The sequence below is a fragment of the Larimichthys crocea genome, chromosome XIX (assembly GCF_000972845.2).
Source record: "Larimichthys crocea isolate SSNF chromosome XIX, L_crocea_2.0, whole genome shotgun sequence".
In the NCBI taxonomy this organism is placed as follows: domain Eukaryota; kingdom Metazoa; phylum Chordata; class Actinopteri; family Sciaenidae; genus Larimichthys; species Larimichthys crocea.
This window is the reverse complement of record NC_040029.1, coordinates 4,850,479-4,872,921: the sequence shown is the minus strand read 5'-3', so window position 1 is coordinate 4,872,921 and position 22,443 is coordinate 4,850,479. Positions and strand designations below refer to the sequence as shown.

The window sequence follows — 22,443 nt, the reverse complement described above, 5'->3', positions numbered from 1 at the left end:
TGTGTTTGCCACAGCAAGCCCTGGACTCCAACCTGAGCAATCTGATCAAGAGGAACAATGAGCTGGAGTCGCTTATGGGGAAACTCATCCAGACTTGTCAACACGTAGAGGTCAGTCCCATCTGAGGTCACCGCTGACCTATATAGGCTGCTGTATTGTCTGTGACTAGTCAACATGCCACTTCTGTTTACGTCTGTTTTTATCTGCTCTGGCAAGTGCTTTATGTTTAGTTTTATATCATTTTTCATTGATTTAATAATAAATAATTGAGAGTAGTATCCCTTTAACTTAGCTTGTGGCACTTCAGACTTTATCCAGCCAGAAATAAAGTGCACTGTATTATAAAACTGAAATGATGTATTGATTGATCAGCCAATAAGCAACTGCCAACTATTTTGATCTTTTTTTTTCTTTGAATGTTGCTCTGACAAAAAAATAAATAATAAAAAAAGTAATTTTAAGATGTCATCTTGACCTTTGGGAACTTGTGCGTGCACTTTCTGGCATTGCATAGACTTAACCGCTGAAGGAACGGTGACCAAAACAATCGTGCATTGAATAGTCATCTGCAGCCCTGATGTGTTCTTAGCAGTAGAGATGAAGATGAGCTGCAGAGGTGTGATTTCACTTATGAGGTGTGAAAATATGAACTTGCAACAGCTGCTTCCGCATCACATATAAAACAATGTAGGTGCAAATATTTATATATCACAGCTTCATTAGTGTCGTGTCAGTGCTGTTAGCGCTGCTTTGTTTCTGCAATTACGCGACATCTGCCTCTCTCTAATATATTTTGGATAATAGCGACGCGTGTGAGTGTCTCCGTGTGTTCATCTCTACTGAGGGCAATTCTGCGCTAAGCCTGCCTGTTCATGTTACGCTGGGCCACTAAGAAGCTTTACATAAAGCGATGCCACGGGGTTAAAAGGCAGTGACATCTTAGTTTAGTAATAATGGAGAACAGCCTCTCAGCCTGGCAAGGCCTTTACAAAACCCGCATGGAAAGAGGATTGTGATTTATTAAGCAGATTTTTATTTTTTATTTTTTTTGCAGTAAAGTGCTGTGTGCATATTTTTGCAGGGAGCATGTTTTCATGTCGCCATCACGTAAACATGTTTTTTCCATGAGCTTTGAGGAGAAATTTTGACGATGCAGGAATTTTAAATAGGCACAAAGAAAAAGAAAAAAACACCCTTTCATCACCAAAAGGACCAAAAAAAGAAACACTCCACTATCAAAACTGAATAAATGATGCATAAAAATAAAAAAACAACGTTTGACAGTACACAACAGCCCCAAAATAGCTTGTGAATGTTGTCTTTAGGCGAGGAAAGTCAGATTGCATAAGTAGGAGCGTATGGAAGTTCACAAAAAAAAGGTTGAACTGAATCATGAGGCGTAAATAAATGCATAAACACACATAAACTCAGTGAATCAAGCTGTTTGAGATGCACATGCAACGGCCCACGAGACAGCTTCCTGAATATTTCACATCAGATTCATCTACTCCGAAGCTCTCTCGGAGATGGCTGCTAAAGTTCTCTGACACCTTTGAGACTGCAGACGTTCAGTGTCCTTACATACTTGGTAGATAGGCGTTTTCACATTTGTACAAAATGGCTTAACATTCTGTCTACACGTTCTGTCCACTGCTTCCTCAAATGCCGGAGGTAATGGGAGTGTTAATGAGGCGAGCGGTCTTCTAAGAAAAAAAAAAAAAAGAAAATGCAAGCTCACATCCAGTTGGATCTGAGTCACTGTCTGCACTGTGCTGCGGTTTCACCGTGCCCCGCAATTTAATGCTCCTTCCTTCGCCGCATTATGTGAAATCCCAGCATTCTTCTTCGGCTGGCAACGCGTCGACTAATAGGATCAAGATGGCGGAATTGTTTGAACACACGGCCCGAGCCGTTATCTGCTGCTTTTTTTTTTTTGCACGTCGGAAAAATAGGGAATTATCGTGTTTGAATCCAGCTGTGATTTGATAATTACAAGAAGGGGTAATTTTAGGCAGTTAATTGGTTTGTTTATAAAAGAAAATTATTCCAAGCCACTCGATGAGTCCGCTAGGAAAATGAATACTCACAAGAAGAAATACCTCTGATGTCTCTGGGCATGATGTCAGTAAATATATATTAGGCATGTAAAGTTTAACGTCACCTCCCCATCCAAAAGTTTAGACCCCCTCGAGGACTGAGTCATTTCTGTCTCTGTGGTTAAATGAACCACTTAGTGTCGCTGCCAGGGTGTAATCTGTCACCCTGATGATCATATGCTTCAGGAGGCTCTGTCCACAGTCATTACTGTAGATGCTCCAATGTCTTTACATGGCACACGATGTACTCTGGTCCCAAACGGTCTGTTTGCGTGTTATAGTGCACCATCCAGTCTATCACAACGCAGGAATTTAGTCACAGACTGACTTTTATAAAGTTTCAGGCTATAAAATTGAATTTTAAAACACATTTTCTGACTGGAATGCCTAAATTTGAAGGCAGTGTGTTTGTCCATGCGGCCTTTTGGGCAGCAGAACAGTTTGAGAACAGCACGCATTACTACATTCTCAAGATCTACAGTCATGAAAAGTCAGGGAAACCCCAAACTTTCATCCCAGTTCCATTTTAGTTTAGTCGTTCTAACTATTCTTGACCCAGCGGTGCATAAATCTGCAAAAGAGCTGACTAGGTTCACTGAGTGTGTTTGTGAGAAGCTTCCACTCCACAGCCCGTTGTTTTAGATCTGTATAAGTATGCTAATTGGTGTACAAAATTCCACAAAGAGATAGCATATATACAAGCTTTTTTTTTTTTCACGGAGTAGGCACTTTCAAAAATCTCAAGCTTCCCCGGAGCTGTCACGGTGATGTCGAAGAAACCAATTAGCAGTGTTGGAAAGACAGATGCACCGGCATTGCCGCGGCAAGTCTGTACTCTGAACTCCACGTTCAGCTTAGCATGTCTTATTACTGTAACCGCTGAGGTGTAATCCAGGTGGCAAATTGTTTCTGTTGGCAACAGGAATCCTAGAAAAATCACGTATCACTATTGGAGAGGGGGGCGTTGAGGATTTTGCGAAAGTCCTTTCCGGCCTTGTTTGGCTATGAGGAGGGAAGGGAAATGACTCCCCATGATGTCATTATTAAAACACCTGTCAACATGTGTTGGTGGAACTGTGCAATCTCCCGTTGGCTTGGCAACACTCGCAGCAGACTTCCCCTTTCATTGCTCCCTGCAGAAAGAAAACACTTTACGAGGTGCTGAAAGGGACCGCTAGGAAATGACCACAGTAAGAAATTACACATTATGTTAAGACCTGCAGTCTTATAATTGGACTTGAACAACTTTTTATGGCCTGCTTGGACTGTAAAGGTTCCAACTGCAAAGTGAATGAAATACCTCAGAGAACGGGGCTGGATGCCATTATTCATCTAAAGACCCTCATGGCAGAACAACCCTGGATGTAATCAACAATCAACACTTTTTTTTCCAAACACCCTCGAGTTAAATTAAATCATTTTTCTTAAGTTTAACTGCCGCCAGTGGATTTTTAACCAAGTAGATGTTTCAACTCGCAGCCACAAAACTATATATGCTTTAATATAAAGTTACAGGCCTTTATGTTCCCCACAATGTGACTATTTCTGTAGACAGGCAAGGATTCTATATAGCCACTGATCTATAAGGCACAGAAAGTATGACTGACTTTGTTTCCATCGTCTATCTTAATGTTGACACTGGCATGACTTCTTTATTGTTTCACGGCCCCGCTGCTACATCATATAGAGATAATAATGTTTGTTTCTGCATAATTATTCTTTTTCTTTTCCAAACCCAACATGCGCAAAAGTTAAAGCGGTGATACAGCAAATCATTTGGGGACCTGTTAGCAATTTTCTACGTTTCTAAAGTGTAAGATAAATTTAAGCCTATATGAACTCATATTTCTTTTTTTTTAATACAAGTTTTAATTGGGAAAAGTGTAAAATTCCAAATGTCTGATTCCCTTTTAATTGGGAAAAGTGTAAAATTCCAAATGTCTGATTCCCAGTTGAACTATTCCTTAGTTGTATCCAAAGTCTTTCCGAGCCACAACCATAAATGTGGATATCTGAAGCTGTGTTTTAAAAACACAATGCACTGAATGTTTGCTACTAAAAAAAAAACTGGTGTTGGAGTGATTTCGGACACAGCCATTGTGTCTGGTTCTTCAGCATGAGTGTCATGTCTACTCTCGTACAGCCACAGAGCTTCCTGCTTATTTTACTTGTCACTTACCACTCAAGCCAGCAGGAGGCAAAATGGCTGAATATGCCTCATCTTCCTCAAGTGTTTGCTTCCAGACAGGAGGGGCCGGGCTGATGGATGAAAATGACATCCTGTCCCTCCGTCGTCATGATGTGGCTGTATACTCCCACCCTCATCTCCGGCATCCATCAATCTCTTTGTTTATCTAATACTCTCTCTCTCTCTCTGTGTGAATTGGTTCTCAGGTGAATGCGTCCCGTCAGGAGAGCAAGCTCCTGGAGGAGTGCGACGTCCTGATTGACATTATTCAGCAGAGGAGGCAGATCATTGGCAGCAAGATCAAAGAGGGGAAGGTGAGGTGAACACTCAGAGGGGCGAGGAACTCGATAGCAGATACCATTTATTTTCCTTCCCTGTTTTTCATACCCCGCTTGCTCTTCATAACCTCTCACTTTTTCATACCTTTGTCAGGTGGAAAAATCTTTTAAAAAAGTGACTTAAAGTTTGCAGAGCAATTCGACACTACCCATGGATCCACTTGTCATTTTTTCTTCCAGCACAAACAACATCATGTAGTTTTTTTAATTTTTTTATTGAGCCTTAATGTTAGTTGAGACATTTCGTGGCTATTAATTCATATGAAACCATTCCAGCAGGTGTAATGCTCACCAAGGGTCTGCAGATGTTGTAGCCAGCAGTCATATGCATACAAATAAAGACAAATTACCTCTTATTCCTTCAATGTAATATGGAAATTCAGTATCTATGCGACAAACATCCAGAATCCAAACCTCTGGATCGCTATGGCTGATTGACTTCTAACGTCACCACCTCGATTCGACACTATTTAAAACACATGCATGCGCTGAAAGCACTCCAAGCGATCATCAGACCCCGTATTGTGTCAAGCGCATTACTTCATTACAGCCACTTGACCTGATCCGTGCATAGCGAACAGACGGCAAACTGTTCAGCTGCCTAAAGTGCAAACCCTTCAACAAACTCGGAACAGACGGTGAAAACAGTCCGATTGGCCAAAAGTAGGTCTCAGAGCATATGGGAGGTCGCGTTTACTTGTGCTCTAAAACCCAGATGATTTTTTTCCCCAGCTGTGTATAATGAGACTTGGAACCCACTAGGGATTTTTTTTTTTCACCATGTAATAGGCTTTTAGCTTTTAGGATTGCATCAGAGATACCGAGATAGATACAGAGGTATTTATTTTTAGGCCAAAAGATTGCTACAAATTGCTTTTTGGAGAAGATCGTGATCAATAACAACTCAAAATGCTCTATTCTGAGACCTAGGCTTCTATCATTAGTTTATCTTATATTCGTATTCTATAATATGGTAATGGTTTTGTGAATTTCAATGGATTCAGGCTGAGATTACAGTGTTTTGGGTTCTTCACAAGCCAAACTGCTGATGAAATGTCCCTTCACCTCAAATCAGCCACTGACCTCAATCTGTCTTTTAAAATCTCTGCTTGTACTGTAAGGAGAGGAAATGAAACTGAGGGAGGGGAGCAAACGAGGGGAAATTAAATTCCAGATTTGCGTGCAGCAGAATCATCGACACGCCGTGAAAATTTGGCATTCGCAGGAACACGAGGGAAACTTAAATCGTGTAGTTCGAACATTTTTGGCAAGCCTGTTCTTTGGTTACTCTTTTTTTTCCAATCAAACATTTGTATGAAGCTTAGTGGTTCAATCACACCCACGGTTTGTTTTATATGGTCTACAAAACAGAGAAAAGGTTAACCTTGAAGCGTCTTGTTCAGTTATCCTCAGAGTTACAAGAGAACTCGGGCTTTTAAACAAAACCTCAAGTAGGGAGATCAAAACAAATCAGCTTCCACTCCCTGCAACTCAAGCTGAGCAGGATGGACGAGTTCATACCATTTGCTGCGCAAATTAGAAAAGCATAATGAAGATGTGCATCAGTTGACTGAATGTACCAATAAAACACCACATTCTGGGGGTAATTTCTTGTCATCAGCTCTGTTCTCCTCCTTAATGATCCGCAACATCTGAACCTGGATGAGGATATTTTCATGCATGCATGCTTTGCTTCGATTATTTCATCCAGCCTAACAGCGCTGTGTCTCTTTGCCGTTCTAGGCGCAGAGGCTTCGGAAGCTCGCCCAGCAGATCTCCAACTGCAAGCAGTGCATCGAGAGGTCCTCGGCCCTCATCACACAGGCCGATCAGACTCTGAAAGAAACCGATCACGCTCGTTTCCTCCAGACTGCCAAGAGCATCAATGAGAGGTCAGACAGCCCAAGCCCTGACCACACGTGTAGCGGCAAACACTTTAAGAACTTTGTGTACTTGACTTCCCCAGCAGCAAAGACAAGTAGAGAGGAAATGAATCGGTTATTTAGTCTAATCTTATTCCACTCCCTGCTTAAGTTTTTTGACTGATTGAGAACAAAACCCAGTGTCCAATATGGACATCCTCAGGAGAAACAAAGCTGATATAAAAAGAAATCATTATCCTTTAGTCCTTCAAACAAGAGTAGTGTTTCAATCACAATCTAATCCGCACAGCCTCTCTAATTAAGGGGCTGATGTTATTCAGATTCAACATTTTCAGTTTAGCAACTATTGATCAGTTTGTTAATACTTTACATCTGTGAAGCTCCTCGTTTCTCTTGTGTCTTAGAAATTAAGTATGAAAACCTGCTCAATATCGATTGGTACTTATCTAGGGTTTCCATGGCAACTGCATCAACCCAAGTGCTGATCCCTGAGATCCACCTAACGGACACCTTTGACACTTTTGCCCTGGACTTCGCCAGAGAGAAGAAGTTGCTGGAGAGTCTGGATTATCTTACTGGTAAAGTCTTTTTGTTATGATCGACATTTATTGCTAAAACCGAGTTTATTTGTTCATGTGTACCAACCCTTTCGGAGGACTAATTTGTAGTCAAAATCGGTGGTCATTGCACCATAATGTGCACCATAATTGCTTGAAGTTTACTTTCTCTGAGGTTCAAATCACAAACCAGTCTCCAGCCCTTTAATTCAGTTCCTCGCTGACCATGAAATCAAACGTAGCCTCTAATTACGACTCTATTCCAGCTTCAAATTCTGATTTTGTCATTTTTTTCAAACATTTTTTGAAGTCTCTGTTGTCCTCAAATGCTGCGTTTGAAGAACCAGGCCCCAGTCTATTAACTCCAAAATTAATTTCCAACATTAATTTCTGACGGTCCCGTTTGCGTGGAGACCATCCAAATGTCACCGCATGAATTATGAGCGAGCCGGGGACAAAAACAAGGCATCGTGTGTGTAGGATTCGAAGGCCTGCGCAAATGGCTGGCTTGTGTTTATTCTGTGCGATGCATGAGGGCTTCGCTGGAGGGCCTTTCCACTAAGTGAATCAGTCTGAATCACTCCACTATGTGCAGCCACTCATGACAGAAGGCTCGGGAGAGGGAGAGAGTGACAGACACAGAAAGAGATAGGAAGTGGCTTTACAACCAATTTAAGCTACGCCTTTGTATCTTTGTTGCTTAGCCCATTCCATTCGGTTTCTGCTTCATGCTTTGAATACAAAAAATGGCTTATCTTATTTATGTCCCCAAAGAGAAAAAACAGCTACAACGTAATGAAGTGCACGTGAATCTAAACACGAGTGTAAGACAGCCAATTTAGCATTGCTGCTTGTAACGACCCACATTTGTCACTGCTAAAAGGATTGGGATATTTACTCTTCCCGCTGTGATAATGTGTTTATCTGAATTATTTATTTTTTTCCCCCTCTTCTGCGTTGCTTTTAATGCTCAACATACCACTCTACTGGAAAGAAACATCTTCCATCTTGTGTGTAATGAAGCCTTTGCACTCATAAATTGAAGCAAACGAGCAAGTACAATGTTAATTGGGGCTACTGTTTGTTATAGCAACTGACAGCCTTTGAGTGCATTATCATGTTGGATGTACAGTATATTCAGTGTGAGATCTCGTTGAACCAGATTCCTCTTTTCGTCCTCTGCAGCTCCAAATGCTCCGAGCATTAGGGAGGAGCTGTGCACGGCTTCCTACGACACCATCGCCGTCCACTGGACGTCTGATGATGAATTCACGGTGGTGTCCTACGAGCTCCAGTACGCCATCTTCACCGGACAGTCTAACATTGCCAGTAAGTGTGTGAAAAGGAATACACAGTCTGCTGTGAATCTTTTTTAAGCAACCTGGTGACAGTCTGGTCCACATCTCCGAGTGTTTCAAATAGATCTGGTGTTTTGCTAAATTACTGTGCTGTTTTCTTTGTTGGAAAAACCAACAAGCCAATCAGTGTTTTGTAGGCGCAGTTAAGAATGTTGTCTTCCTGTGCCACACAGCAGAAAAATAACGACGAAAAAATTGCCTGAAAATGGCTTCAAGCGAGCATGAGATCGACACAGCTATACAAGGTTATATTAGGTCAACATCGACGAATAACAACTCTTAAATGGCCATCTTTCTTCGATCAGCACGAAAGGTGTTAACCGCGTCCCCGGTAGAAAACAGATTGATGATGGCGTAGACAGGATGGAAATGTCAGATACCACTGACAGAATAATAATCTATCTCAGATGGAAAGTGGCAAACATGAACATGACGTCTATATAAATGATGGAATGGAAATTAAATGGCAAACTGGAAAAGGCTCTGACAACGCATTTGAACCATTGGAAATAACATCAGATATCAGGTCACTCGTGAACTCTTGCCATTGTTTAAGAGGTATTGGATTTGCAATTCAAGAGATTTGATTTCTTTTACCATTTACATACTGTTTACTATTGATGGGATCTGCTCAGTACCAGTCTCAGGATCCATCAGCTATCATCTGATGGTGATTTAGGCTACGTTTACACATAGCCGGGTATGTTTCCCTCCCTCCGTTTTCCAATATAACATTGTGCACATAGCATCGTTTTCAAAAAAGTCAACCTGCATAAATATGCCATCGAGCACCGTTATAACTACGCCAAGCCTGTGGGCGGCAGTGTAGGAAGAAGGAGAATCCTCTGCAAGCCAATCAGAATAATGCTTCCATGAGCATCGTCATAGTAAAACGTAAACATTGGTCGCACTTTTGGCGCATCAGCTGCCTAAAACTCTGTTTATCTGAATTTATGCAAACGCAAAACCGTAGTTTTCCAGAATCTCCACTCTAGCCGGAGTTTTTAGAAAGATTCGTTTTCAGAGGCAAAGATAGTGTAAAAGATAGGTACAAACGAAGGGAAATATCTCAGTTTTTAAAAATACCCGTGTACATGTAACGGGGCCTTAGTCTTTAGGGGCGATGGCCAATGTGTTGGGGCTTCTGGTGTAGCCAGCAGATATCCGGAAAATGGATAAACAACGGATATCTGAGCCAACGCTTCATCATTGTCAGAAGATAAATGATGGCACATACTGTTTATCTGCATGAAACCAGAGCTGGCCCAAACATGATTGGTCAATACCACTTGGACAAATGGGAACCATGCTTTCCGATACTAAAATCTTGGTCCCTTGCCTACAGATTCTGCATTCATATGCAGATATTTGTTTATAGAGATTAGCTCAGTACAATCATGCTGCTCCACTGTGGCATCTATAGCTCCACTAAGGCATTCGGGAGTTAAAGTGCTTTTGTAAAAGCTGAGATAGCAGTGGATGCGGAACCTCCTGAAGTGAAGCCTCTAGCATTTGTGCTACTATCACCCTCACATCAAATGACTGCAGTTCGTGAAGGATGGAAGGAGAATAAGATTTGACGATACCGCAGCAGAGAATTCACACCGGGTGTACTCGAGGCTTCGGCGGATATGCTGAGCTCATGCGTCTATACGTGCAAGGCGTTAAGGTTCGGCACAGTCGGAGGGAGACGCCTTATTAGCAGAGATGACAGCTGTAAAATGAATCAGCATGCCAGAGATACGCATAGTGACACAACGTCTTGTAGAACAACAACAAGACAGACAGTATATGCCGACATACACACACGTACTCCCACACACACACACACGCACAAAACCCAGAAAATCATGAGCACACTCGAGTGAGCAACAGCTACAAGGAAGAAAATGGGGTCAGGGCATCTGAAGACGAGCTCCCCTGCTCCCTTTCAATCAAACTGCCTTCTCTCTCTCTCTCTCTCTCTTTCATTTGTTCTTTTTTCCAAGTCTTTTTTTTCCCACAGATTCAAATAGATTTACCTCACAGCAAAAGTCCTCTGCCTTACTTTCTTTCGTTTCCCTCAACCCTTTGTGCCTTCTGTCCCGTGCATTCTTTTATTTATTTCTTCCCGAGGTTACACACTTGTCATTGCCTTCTCATTACTTCAGCCTTTAAAAGGACATTTGGAACCAGCAGCCATTAAACAAGTGTGAGGTTTATTTCCCCCCCGCCCCTCCTCCACTTTCCCCCCTTCTTGCCTTCACATCCCCGTCTCCTCCTGTTCGCCGAGACGCTGTGAGCTTTCTCACCTCCAGCTTTCACATCCGATAACGTCAGAGGTGTTGCTGTTGGCATCTAAGTCACGTGCCAGAAAATTCCCCCGGGGGCAATTCAGATGAATCACTGTTCACAGAAAAAGTGGAAGTCTTCTAATGTCAGGGTAACAAGAACACAAAGACAACATCTTTAACTCGTGTGCCTAATTGTTAAGTACGGCCTTCTCGATTGGATTTCCTGTGGGAAATGTGTGTTTACAGACTACTGCAACAGACTGCAGGCTCCATCAAATAAATATGCTGTTTGATTTCAATGAATGTTGGCATTTCACTTCTAGTCTGAAAGTGCACGCCAGTAGGAATAGTATATTAATAATAGCAGCAGTAATATATGTGCTGTAATCATAATGTCCTCATTCGTCTTAATCCGAAATTTGATTAGATGTGTGGTCGGTTACAAGAGAAATAAATGCATGTATAGTAGATTTTTGACGGGGTTATGATTCATAAGATTTTGATACAACAGTTAATTATCTATATCTTGGTGAAAATGAACATTTTATTGTATTTTCTCCCTGAAAAATGATAAACAACCCAGGAACTGCTCAGCCTATGGTTAGTTTGAGGGGTTAAAATGCAGTATCTAACCAAATAATACATTCATTTAGCTCTATTGTCAAAAGAAATATTTTTTTTGATTATTTAAAATTGAACCGAACTTATATTTGTCTGTACATTTACTGTTGTTTATGTAATAAATCAGATTTTGGCCTTTTTTATCCTATTTATTTGTAAATACGTGTGTGTTATTGCTACTCTGCTAGTTTCCTTCAGCAGATTTGAATATATAATCGTGATGTCAGTATCAGCACGCTGGATGACACTGTCGCCCATCCTCTTTGTTTCTTAGTCCATAGTTTGCTTGGCTGTACTGTAAACAGCCCTCATTGGCTAACAAAGGGCAGCAGTATAACTGTAAGTTCCTGCAAAACTTCCCTAACAAAGGGCAGCAGTATAACTGTAAGTTCCTGCAAAACTTCCTCAGGGCGAACAAAGCCATGACATTGAACGGATACACACACACACTCTTGTCTCAGGAAGCTGTGCCGCAGGACTGAAGTGTCATTGAATGAAGCACACACTTCTTAGGCTCTGTCCTTCAAATAAAGCATATAATATTTACTCTAACTGCTAAAATGCATCTTTTAGGAACCCTAAACAACTGAAAATAATATATTTTCCTCACTGAAAATGTAACTGACTGCGCATTGTACCATCCCTCCCTCCCTCTCATCTGTGCTGTGCTGCGTTTCCCCTTATCTCACCCTCCTTTCCTTCTCCTCCCAGGTCTGTGTAACTCGTTGGAGAGCTGGATGATTGTTCCCAACATCAAGCAGAACCACTACACAGTGCACGGTCTGCAGAGCGGCACCAAGTATATCTTTGTTGTCAAGGCCATTAACCAAGCGGGAAGCAGGAGCAGTGAACCGGGGACACTGAAGACCAACAGTAAGCACAACACGACTGAAAATGAACACTCTGTATAGGATTGACCTTTACTGGAATTCGTGTGTATACACCCACACAGAAGTATCTCATTGGATTTTCACATTTTTTCCCCCTCTGTCGGCAAATATAAAATTCAATTAACTGAAAATAAATTAGCTGGTCTTTAAAGAACATTGCCTATTATAGATCTCAACACATTTCAAAATCAATTTTCTTCTTTCATTTTCTCCTTCTCCTCCGTCAGGTCAGCCGTTCAAGCTGGATCCCAAATCCGCCCACAAGAAGCTGAAGGTGTCCCACGACAACCTGACAGTGGAGCGGGATGAAACCACCTCCAAGAAAGGCCACAGCCAGGAGCGTTTCACCAGCCAGAGCAGCTATGGCGTGGTGGGAAATGTCTTCATTGATAGTGGTCGTCACTACTGGGAGGCTTTAATTGGAGGGAGCACATGGTGAGTTTCATTGACTCACGTCTTTCTAGTTAAAATTTCAGTAGTCCATCTATCCATCCATGCATAAGTCCATGTTCTTTCGCTTATCAAAGAGCAGGGTATTCCAGACATCCCTCCCCAGATCTTCCTGGGGGATCCTGAGGTGTTCCCATGCCAGATGGGTAATCCGTCCAGCAAATTCTGGATCTGCCCCAGGGTCTCCTCCCATTTGGACGTGCCCCCAAAGGAAGAAACCCAAGAGGCATCCTTATCAGATGCTAGAACCACCTAAGCTGGCTCCTTCTGATGCAAGCTCCCCATCCTATCTCTAAGGCGGAGCCCAGCCTGCCTACAGAGGAAACTAATCCCATCTGTTTGAATCCGTGATCTCATTCTTTCGGTCGCTAGTCAAAGTTCATGGTCATAGAAGAGGGTTAGAACAGGGTTTTATTTTTAGACAGGGACCAAAAAAAGTCTGGCTCTTGTTGAAGAGAATCTGGTGGATTTTCAAAATAAAATACACCGTGCAAACTGCTGGTCAATTTTTCCAAAAGTGTGTGAAAGCTGCCAACCGATTCCAAGTCTTGCAATACCCGATCCATGACTCTACAAGCGATTCATCTAGGAATTCTTGGCTAATTTAATATCTCTCACTTGTTACAGAATATCCGGTCGCCTGCCTGTCCAGCTTCATTTTACCGCCACTCATTTTCGCGTGTTAACAGAATCTTCCACTCCTTCTCAGGTACGCTGTGGGCATAGCCTACAAATCAGCCCCCAAGCACGAGTGGATCGGCAAGAACTCGGCCTCCTGGGTGCTCTGCCGCTGCAACAACTCCTGGGTGGTTCGCCACAACAGCAAAGAGCTTGCCATCGAGCCCTCGCCCCACCTGCGACGCGTCGGGGTCCTGTTAGACTACGACGCCGGCTACCTGACCTTCTACGATGCGGTGGGCTCCCAGCACCTGCACACCTTTCACGTCTCCTTCGTCCAGCCAGTGTGCCCTGTTTTCAACGTGTGGAATAAGTGTCTGACGATTCTCACTGGCCTACCCATCCCCGACCATCTAGAGGGACTGGATCCCCAAGACTGAAAACTACAAACCGACAAGAATAAATCAGCATATAACTCGTCTTAATTATCTTGAAGCTGCACTGGGAAATTTGTCAAATGCTTTGAATTTTTGGATAGAGAACAGAAGAGTGTCCCATTCTTTTTTTTTTTTTAATCACACAGATCTACTCTATTTACCTAAATTAAATTCTGGTCATGTGTACTTCTGACCAATGAGTGGAATATAAAGCTTCTAAACAGCAGCAAGTGTGTACTCACCAGTGTCTGATTGCTACCATTTCTGCAAAATTACCTATTTTAGTATGCAAGAAAGAGATGCCTGGGGTGTTTTGTTTTTTTCATTTCTCAAAAGTGATTTCCAGTTGTTTACTATGATTCCCAGGAGCAAATATAACACTGCTGCATGTTGTCTTTGACTTTGAAAAGCTTACAGAAAACCAATTCTAGGCGGATGACAGTAAGCTTGAGTCGATCCAGTAGAGACCGGGACAAATGGACAGAGTTGAGTCAGAAATTACTACTCTAAGACACTTTGGACCACGATGGGTATATTTTTACCATTGCATCTAGGAAACAAGCCACAAATCAATTTCTAATTTTCACCTTATCAGATATAGCACTTTGAAAGTACACCCACACACATACACCAGCCCAACTTAATCAATCCTGGTTGCTGGAAAGAGCAGAATAATAGATGTATATTTTGTAAATCCCCCTTATCTTTACCCTCATACATGAAAAAGGAACCAAAGTAGCCATTGCTGTCTGTTCATATGTCTCGACAGAAATTTTACATAAGTTAATAAATGCTGAATTATTTTTTAAAACGTGACAGAGAGGAAATATGCTAATATTGAACGCAGGATTCCCTTAAAAGCTAGACCTTGTTTTTGCACAATGTTCATACTTTATTCATAGTTTTGTAGCCTAAAAAAATCATTTTTGGTGCAATTAACGTGCATTGCTATATGAGGAAAGTGTTGTGTTCTGTTTGAGTTATTGTGTTCATTTCTTTTCGTTTTTTTGCCAGCCGGACAAGTCCTGCCATTATGATTTTATGTGATACATAATATGTGAGTTGTGTTACAGTTGTAGCCCCGGGTTATTATTGGAGCTAAGGGGTGAAATGCTCATTTGGATGTGATTTTATGCTCTCACTTTTCTATAAAAACAAAACAAAAAAAACATGGCTGTTTAATGAGACCTATTTGTCCCAGAACCATTTCAACAAAGAGTATCTTTCCCATTTTATCTTTTCAAAATATGAAATTTTACATTCATTATACTTATTTTGTCAAAACTGCAGCAGATTGTTTGAAAAAAGGTTGAATTATTGAAATGACATGCCATGCACAGGGAGCTGTCCTTGGACTTGTTGCACACCGATGACGTCAGTAGAGTGCACGTCACTCATTGGCTGATTCCCGATTTGAATTCTTTGCTATAGAAAAGGGCGTAAATGAGACGTAGAAATTTCTCAAGACAACAAAACATGGGATATATCCATATCCTATAATTCTGTTTTGTTCCATATGTAACAATGTTAAACAGTGGCAAAATGAAGCTCCTTAGTGTAAGATTTTGTTGTATTCCTCAATGTTGCTTTGTTTCTGGTACACTTAAAAAGTAAGGCGACAAAATCTAGATCTGTTCTTTAATTCTGTGTTTCCTTGGCAATTAATTGAACTGTATGTTTTCATTGTATCTGATATGAATATGTAGTGCTTAATTTAATGTTTCCATTTGAACTTTATGGCCATGGTGTTACATGTTCCATCTCTGTGGACATTTTCATGGAAAACAGGATACGAGTGCTTGCATCACTGTCGTCTGAGATATGTCTATGAGAAGGTCAAGAATAAACGTTGTTCCTTTTCACATTAAAGTGTGCTTTTATTTTTATTTTTATTTTATTTCATGAGGCGGTACAGCGGGGTGAGAATGTCAAGAGCCAATCTCATAAAGCAAGGACGCGGGTGAAATGCCAGGAGCAATTTCTGTCTTTCCGTTCACTGGGGACGGACAAACAAAGATCGCATTTTGAGGAAATTCAAGTAGACCCAAATTCAATAAGTTTCGACAGTGGCATTTCGGTCCGTGTAAAGTTACAGGTGCCCTTCAGGAAGGCGCGGCACACATTTCTGTGAGCATGAATATGTTTTCCTTCTTTCTCTGCCTGCCCAAAGTCAGACACAATGTCAGTCATCTGACATTTAAAGCCGCTATAATCAATGTTTTTCTATCAACAATGCATTACATGACTACGTGCAGTGGCTGCTTGCAGTGATGAACAGATAATTATCACCCGACTCTGCAGTTTCTATGGAGCTTTGTAGCACTCTCTCACTCTCTCGACTCACTGTTCCTGGCCACGGCGTACAGCTGCTCTCAGCATAAAAAAAAGCTCTTTACAAAGTTAGAGAACATAGCAGAGCGTTTGGCAGCTTAAGAGCCAGATATTTCCCCCAAGCAGCTGGGCCAACACATAAGTAAAACAAGTGTGTATATAGGGACACTGTAAATAGACAAGTCAGCTAACTAAACTGGCATACAGTATAAAGTATAAAAGCTCCTCCTCCACTACTCCCCGAGTGGCCAAAAGGTCAGTTATTGCAGGTTTCGTTTGTTTCATGAAGCCAGGTCTAATACCTGAGGACCATTACTGGAACTTTTGAAGGTTTCTTGGGTTCAATACGCATCATTTTGTTGGATTTTCTCCATCCAACATTTATAATCTCTGAGCATCCGTACACAGATGACGTCCTCAAGACTAGTTCCCAATGTCTTTGGCAACACAAACCTAATAATAAACTTCCGGGCGTGTCTTAATTCGTTTTAGAGGACCAAGAAGGTGAGATAATTCAGTAATTCACAAAAACAATATGGCTACTTTTAGTAATAAGATCCCTTTCCCTGTTGAATCCGCAGTGGATCGATTTATTTAGATCTATCTAGCAAAGTGGGGTCTAATCGTTTTGACTACACAATAAGGTAGTAATGCCATTATGCTTTATATAAAGACTTCAACTGCTATGGGAACAGATGCTGCACAAGGCTTCAGAGAACCCGGGCAGATGCTAATGCCAAACTCTAGTTTAGACCTCAACTTGTTGGGTTCACTCGGGTTTATGAATTTCCTTTGGAAGAGGAAGTTGTTGAGTTTCATCATGTGAACTTCCCAGGAGGACGTCTGGGGCTCTTCCTGATTTTCCAGGAGCAATTGTTCTTCGACGGCAAGGGCTTTCGGTGGGGTCTTTGACGCTGAGCGGCTAGCATTAACCGAAGCTTTGTGGGTGTGTGTGTGTGTGTTGTTCACACCGTTCAGCGGCCTGAGTGGGCAAAATGAGTTTACCCAGCGCTCCACTGAGCAAACAATAAAAAAAAAAAGGACACAAAGGCAATTTACAGGTCGCCATCCACAAATAATGGAGGTGTGCGCTTGTTTGTCTGTAATTCAGCCTGTAATACAGAGGATATGTTGAAGATAGCAACGCTAGCATTGTCAAATGCATGTTGGCTTATAAATAACTTCATCTCTCACACAAGAGACAAAATATCTGCTTAAATCGAGTCAGGGATCCAAACCAAGACACATAAAACGCAACATGTGGAAGCGCGGCTAAGAAATCAGACAGACTATACTTAGTAAAAACGTGTCATCGCAGCCAGTTTCACGGTGTTAAATTCGTGAGACAATCGTGATTTTAGACATTTAAGGTGTGATGAGTGCGAGTCACAACACGAGGCCATCTGTGCTGCTTTCAAAAAAGGAGTAAGCCAAGCAGAAATGGTTATGGACGTCCATAGAGAGCAATTAAAACTACTTTCCACAGCTCCGTCCTTAAGTGACGCATCTCCTTGTTTCCTACATGACGTGACATAATTCAAAGGTATATACAACTTAAATTCTGACCTTTTTCCTCCCACGTTAATACAATTTAAGTTCAAGTTCAGCAGCTAAACGCGCCCGCTCGCGTTCTTGTTCAGGACTTTGTGACATTTCAAACAATCAATACGGTAACTTAATGTGTCTTGGGATTTTGCTGTTCGGCTTAAATGTGCCGCAAAAGGTTGGAGGACTGACTATTTTATTAACCTATATCAAGGGAAGGATTTGCTGAGCTTGTGTGTTGTTTCTTTTTTTTTGGTGACGTATCACTATAGTCACACTTGAGAAGGTGAGCAGCTGAAAGAGCTCGGGTGTTTTGTTTTTTGCCTCAAGGGCACCTTGAATATACTTCAGCAAGAAGAAGTAGAAAACTGTTACCCATTCAATTTTTCCCCATGGGTCTTTGGATTTTGAACCACTGACCTTCCTTCACTAGACCACTTCACTTTCCTTTAGGCCAACACTGTCCCACTTTTATACATAACATCAAGCCAGAGCTGGTTCAGTGTGTTCCTGTTTGTGCTGCAAACACTGCAGCCACACTTCTTTGGGCAGCCTGGAGTCTGGGCATTCCCTAGAGGATTATACACAGCCAAGCTAGCACACAGACTCTTATAAGCCACGGCCTTTGTGCTCCTGGCGAGCCAGAGCATCCTTTCTATTCTGATGAATATGTGCGGGTGTTAAGAAAACTCATGTATTTGTTGCTACTGGGCTGACAATTTGGCATTTTCAAGCAAATAAGCAATGGCTATTTTGAAGAGATATAAGCAGAGCGGCGGTAACTCCCTCAGGAGTGGATCTGGAAAATGGGACAGATGTTGGTAGAGAAGCACAGTAACAACAAAGTCAAAATAATTCGAGGCCTTACGAGTGCTACCAGGTATAAAATGCTGCATATGTGCATATGTGTACATGAAATGCTGCATTATACAACACGTCCAGGTAAATAACTACTGAAATATAAAGCTATGGGCTTTGAAAATAACATTTTCTATGATTACACTTCTTATTTTACAAAAATGCATATGCATATCTGTGGCTGGGCTCTGCAAAAAGCATTTCAAATCAATCTTTGAAACGACCAGCAGATGTCACTGTTAGGATTCAGGAAAATAAGAGTACAAGCACTCCACAGACATGTCACAGGATTATGGACAGGAATTGGCAACATGACGACTACTGAACCCCCATCTACACATGTGTGACCATTTATCACGTCATCTCATCTCATATCTACACTCTTCACTCAATTACTTGGATCTCGTCAAGCATGGTCTAATTCCTTTAAGTCACCATCTATTAAATCCTCAGTTTGGTATAGATTCCTTTTGAGACCATTCACACGTCATTGCAATAATAGAGACCACATTTGTGTCTATTTTCGGGAGAAGATGCACTAGAATGAGTCGTAACGCTCGACTTCAGTCATAATGTCCCACGAGGGTTTGGAAAAGATCAATATGCAATCAGGAGCTTGTTTATTTTCTTATTCCTAAAAGATTCATAGACTGAGACTGAGTGTGTTTGTGTGTCTTGACCTGCACCAGAATGCTAAATGTATGAAACATTTAAGGGACACAGAATGTGCTATGCATCCAGCACAATCTGTAAACATGTAGTCACAACTATCCTATAAGCAGAGTTCAGTGCCCTATACTGAAGTGTCCTTGACACCGAAGCCAACACCACCTCCAGAGATGCTGTTTTCTGGTTTGTGCCTTTTTATCCTAAGGGGATCATTTCCCTGTCATAGTATTATTAAACATTACACGCTCAATAGCCGCTATTTGAGAAATCTCACACCCACCATGACAAAATAATTGCTAGTGTGAAGGTAAAATTACCATTATTATGGGAAAGTTATTAGCTATTGTGGCTAACAGGTTTCGGGTCAATCATTAGCAGAGAGGTGGCCGAGAGCAGCTGCAGGCCTCTTTTGTGGGCTCTGATAGTCTGTCTGACAGCAGATGAGGAGGTTGATACGGTCTTCTGCTTGCTTGTGTGGCAGCGATTTGTAACTGAGGGGGGGACAGTCCGCCGTCCCCCCCTTTGACACGCTGTTGCCAAACTGTTCCACCTTCTGGTCAAGCTTCTTGATGACCACCACAGCTGCCAACAAGAATCCAGGAATTTGGCCGACATCTGTTAAAGACCAGGTTGCTAGAAGGCGCTTAAGGGCTCGTCCTGGATCTTCACTCGGCTTAAGTACCTCTGGGAGGTTGCTACAAGGTTTGGCTTGCAAGCTGGGGCCACACCAATGAGGAGGTGGAGTAGCCACAAGGGCTATGTCTGGCCTCCAAGAAGAGCTCAGAGCTTGTCGCCTGGTTTTACTCTCAATGTCGAGGTTAGGAAAGCTAAAAAGAGGGTAGTCCACTTCTTTAGCCTGTAATTAACCCTCACACGATCTGTGCTAATTACAGGTGAGCTGGTGTGGGACTCGGAGACGGCAGCAGGTACAGTTTTTTCTTCATCCTCCTGCCTTGTCACTGCTTGGCGCAGTTTCTCGAACATCTTTCCCTTTCAGGAATGACTTCATAGCAACACTTCATAGCATCTTAAAAACCCAAAGTAGCTTTGGTATCACTCCCAAGCTCCCCATCCCCTGAAAGGAGAGGGGACAGATATAGGGTTGTTAATGAGAATCAGGTCTGGCGCAGCTTCTTATCAGGACTCCCCTTGCCTCTTGCCTACCTCCTAAATGACACTCAACCATATCCCTTGTTGCCAAAACCTATTTTGAATCCGTTGATAGCATTTTTTGGAAAGAGAGCCCCTTCCTTATTCCTGCTTTACTTGAATCTGATCTTAATCAGAGGCTTGCCAGCGAGCCTTGCATTCTAATTTGTTGCGCCAGACAAGGCACCAAAGGCTTTTCTGATGAACAATTTAGTCTATTGATCAGACTAAGGCCTGGGGCACAATTAAGGCCAGAGGAACAAATGATCACTTTACTAATGATAGGGCTTTCGGAAAGCAAAGCTAGGAAGTGGGAGGCTGAAGTCTCAGGCCACAATCTATAAAATTCTAATCAGAAACATGAAAATTAAAGGTACAATCGGTGTGACCCTGATATCGAGCAAAGAGATTACTTCTGTTGACTTATATTGGTATCATCTAACTATGCTTTATCTTCATGTCTACACACTGTATATTGCAATTTGTCTCTCTGCCTGTGTATTTCTTGCTTCCCATTTCCCTTCATCCTTCGCCGTCTCCCTCTTTCTTCTCTGACGATCTGGATTTCTCAGCACTTCTGCTTTTCTTCCGTTTCTCTCCTCAAAAACTCGCAGCAGTGAGTTTCTCTTCCCACCTTCTCAATCACTCACTCAAATCCCTCTTTGATAGTGTGGCAATTTTATCCCCGACAGCCAGTCAAGAATCCAATTAGTTTGCACCTCTCAATCATAAAATCTTCAGTCAGGCTGAAACAAACTTGGACAGACATGCTTTTACCGCCTTGCTGCCTAATTAAGAGACGATAATTTATTGCACTCCAAAATGGGCAAGAGCTTTTGTGCACTCAAGTAATTGGAAAAAAAAAAAATGTATATATAAGGGAGACAAGAGAGGGGAGCAACCAAGCGACCAGAAACGATAAAGGCAAGAATTAAAAAGGTAGCAGTCACGTGCAGAGTGTTAGCTACCTAGACATTTCTGCTCATTTCTCCCTTGACTAAGTCTAAACTAAGAGTCTGACATTTCTTTTTGAGAGGAGTCCTAGCCGGGGCAGCATGCAAACGCAGGTTGTCTAAGGACTCGGGGTGTCTTTCATATCTGCTTTTAAAATTCAGAGGAGCGTCGCTTGTATCAGCAACACATCGCCTTTCATTTTTATAAAGGGAAGTACTAGAGAGGGTCTCTGACCTGGCAAGGTGGAAGAACAAACAAGGCTGTGTTGCTTTGTGTGTATGTCTTCCCGGGTTCTTGTACTTTTGCACTTGTGAGGAACAAATAGTTTGAGACCTTTGGAGTGACACCGTCTCTGACGTGAGTCGATTTTGTCACACTACAATCAACTAGAGGTAAGAATAGGTTTGCTCTTCCAACTGGAAACCTACAAAACACCAAACCAAATACTTATACCCCAATAATAAAGAAGAAACCGTCCACCAATAATGGGAAGACATGACAGACTTAAGTATAAAGAGCTACAACTTGGGGGTCACCGATCTGGTTTGCAAACCCCCCTCTACATTCACGCCGTCACAAGGTCGGACTGTAACTTTTCCACAAACCAACAATCACGCCCACTTCACGCTGCCATTGGCCCGGCTGTGCGGAGGTGAGAAAAGAGGCACGGCTTAAACGTGTCTCTTCATTTCATTCTGTACACCACTCCTTTTCAAGAGAGACTGTCTGTGACAGGAAAAAAAAGAATTAGTCGCACATTTCCAGACAATCTTCTTCAACAAAAGGAGGAGAAATAAATACAGCACGTAACAGAAGCATTGCATCCCCTGGCCTGGACCATGTTTGTTGACAAGGCTACCTGTGACTGAGACAAGATTATTCCTCTTAATGCCAGCTGCTAATGCAAAAAAAGAAAAAGAAAAAAAAGCTAAGTAAACTCAACCTCCAGTAAAAATCACTCGAGCGACCCTTTTTAGTTTATCAAGACGGAATTAATGTGCTCACAGGAGATATCTCGTTAGGACTGAAATATAACTCATAAGTGTGAGGTGGGGATGAAGGGGGGAGGGGGAGGGATACAGAAATGTGAGAAAATGTGAATTTGTTGCAGGAGCAAGAAGAAGAGCAAACAGTGTATGTGTGAGATTAGGTGTATTTATGTGTGAAGGGGAGGAGGAGGAGGGAGAAGAGGTGAGAGGGAGATGTGCATTTGTATATGGATGTGCAG

The 22,443-nt window shown here is 42.0% G+C and overlaps 1 protein-coding gene across 2 annotated transcripts in view; it reads left to right on the top strand.

Moving 5' to 3' along the window:
* The window catches only part of LOC109136685 (E3 ubiquitin-protein ligase Midline-1), a 55,109-nt gene extending 39,528 nt beyond the window's left edge, over positions 1-15,581 (top strand). For both annotated transcript variants that reach the window (XM_019259923.2, XM_019259918.2), the window contains 8 exons: positions 15-110; positions 4,491-4,598; positions 6,366-6,514; positions 6,956-7,083; positions 8,248-8,391; positions 12,026-12,187; positions 12,432-12,639; positions 13,364-15,581. In XM_019259923.2, coding sequence (XP_019115468.1) covers positions 15-110; positions 4,491-4,598; positions 6,366-6,514; positions 6,956-7,083; positions 8,248-8,391; positions 12,026-12,187; positions 12,432-12,639; positions 13,364-13,712 — 1,344 coding nt within the window. In that variant the 3' untranslated portion in view covers positions 13,713-15,581. The remainder of the gene's footprint in view (positions 1-14; positions 111-4,490; positions 4,599-6,365; positions 6,515-6,955; positions 7,084-8,247; positions 8,392-12,025; positions 12,188-12,431; positions 12,640-13,363) is intronic.
* Positions 15,582-22,443: the final 6,862 nt, after the last annotated feature.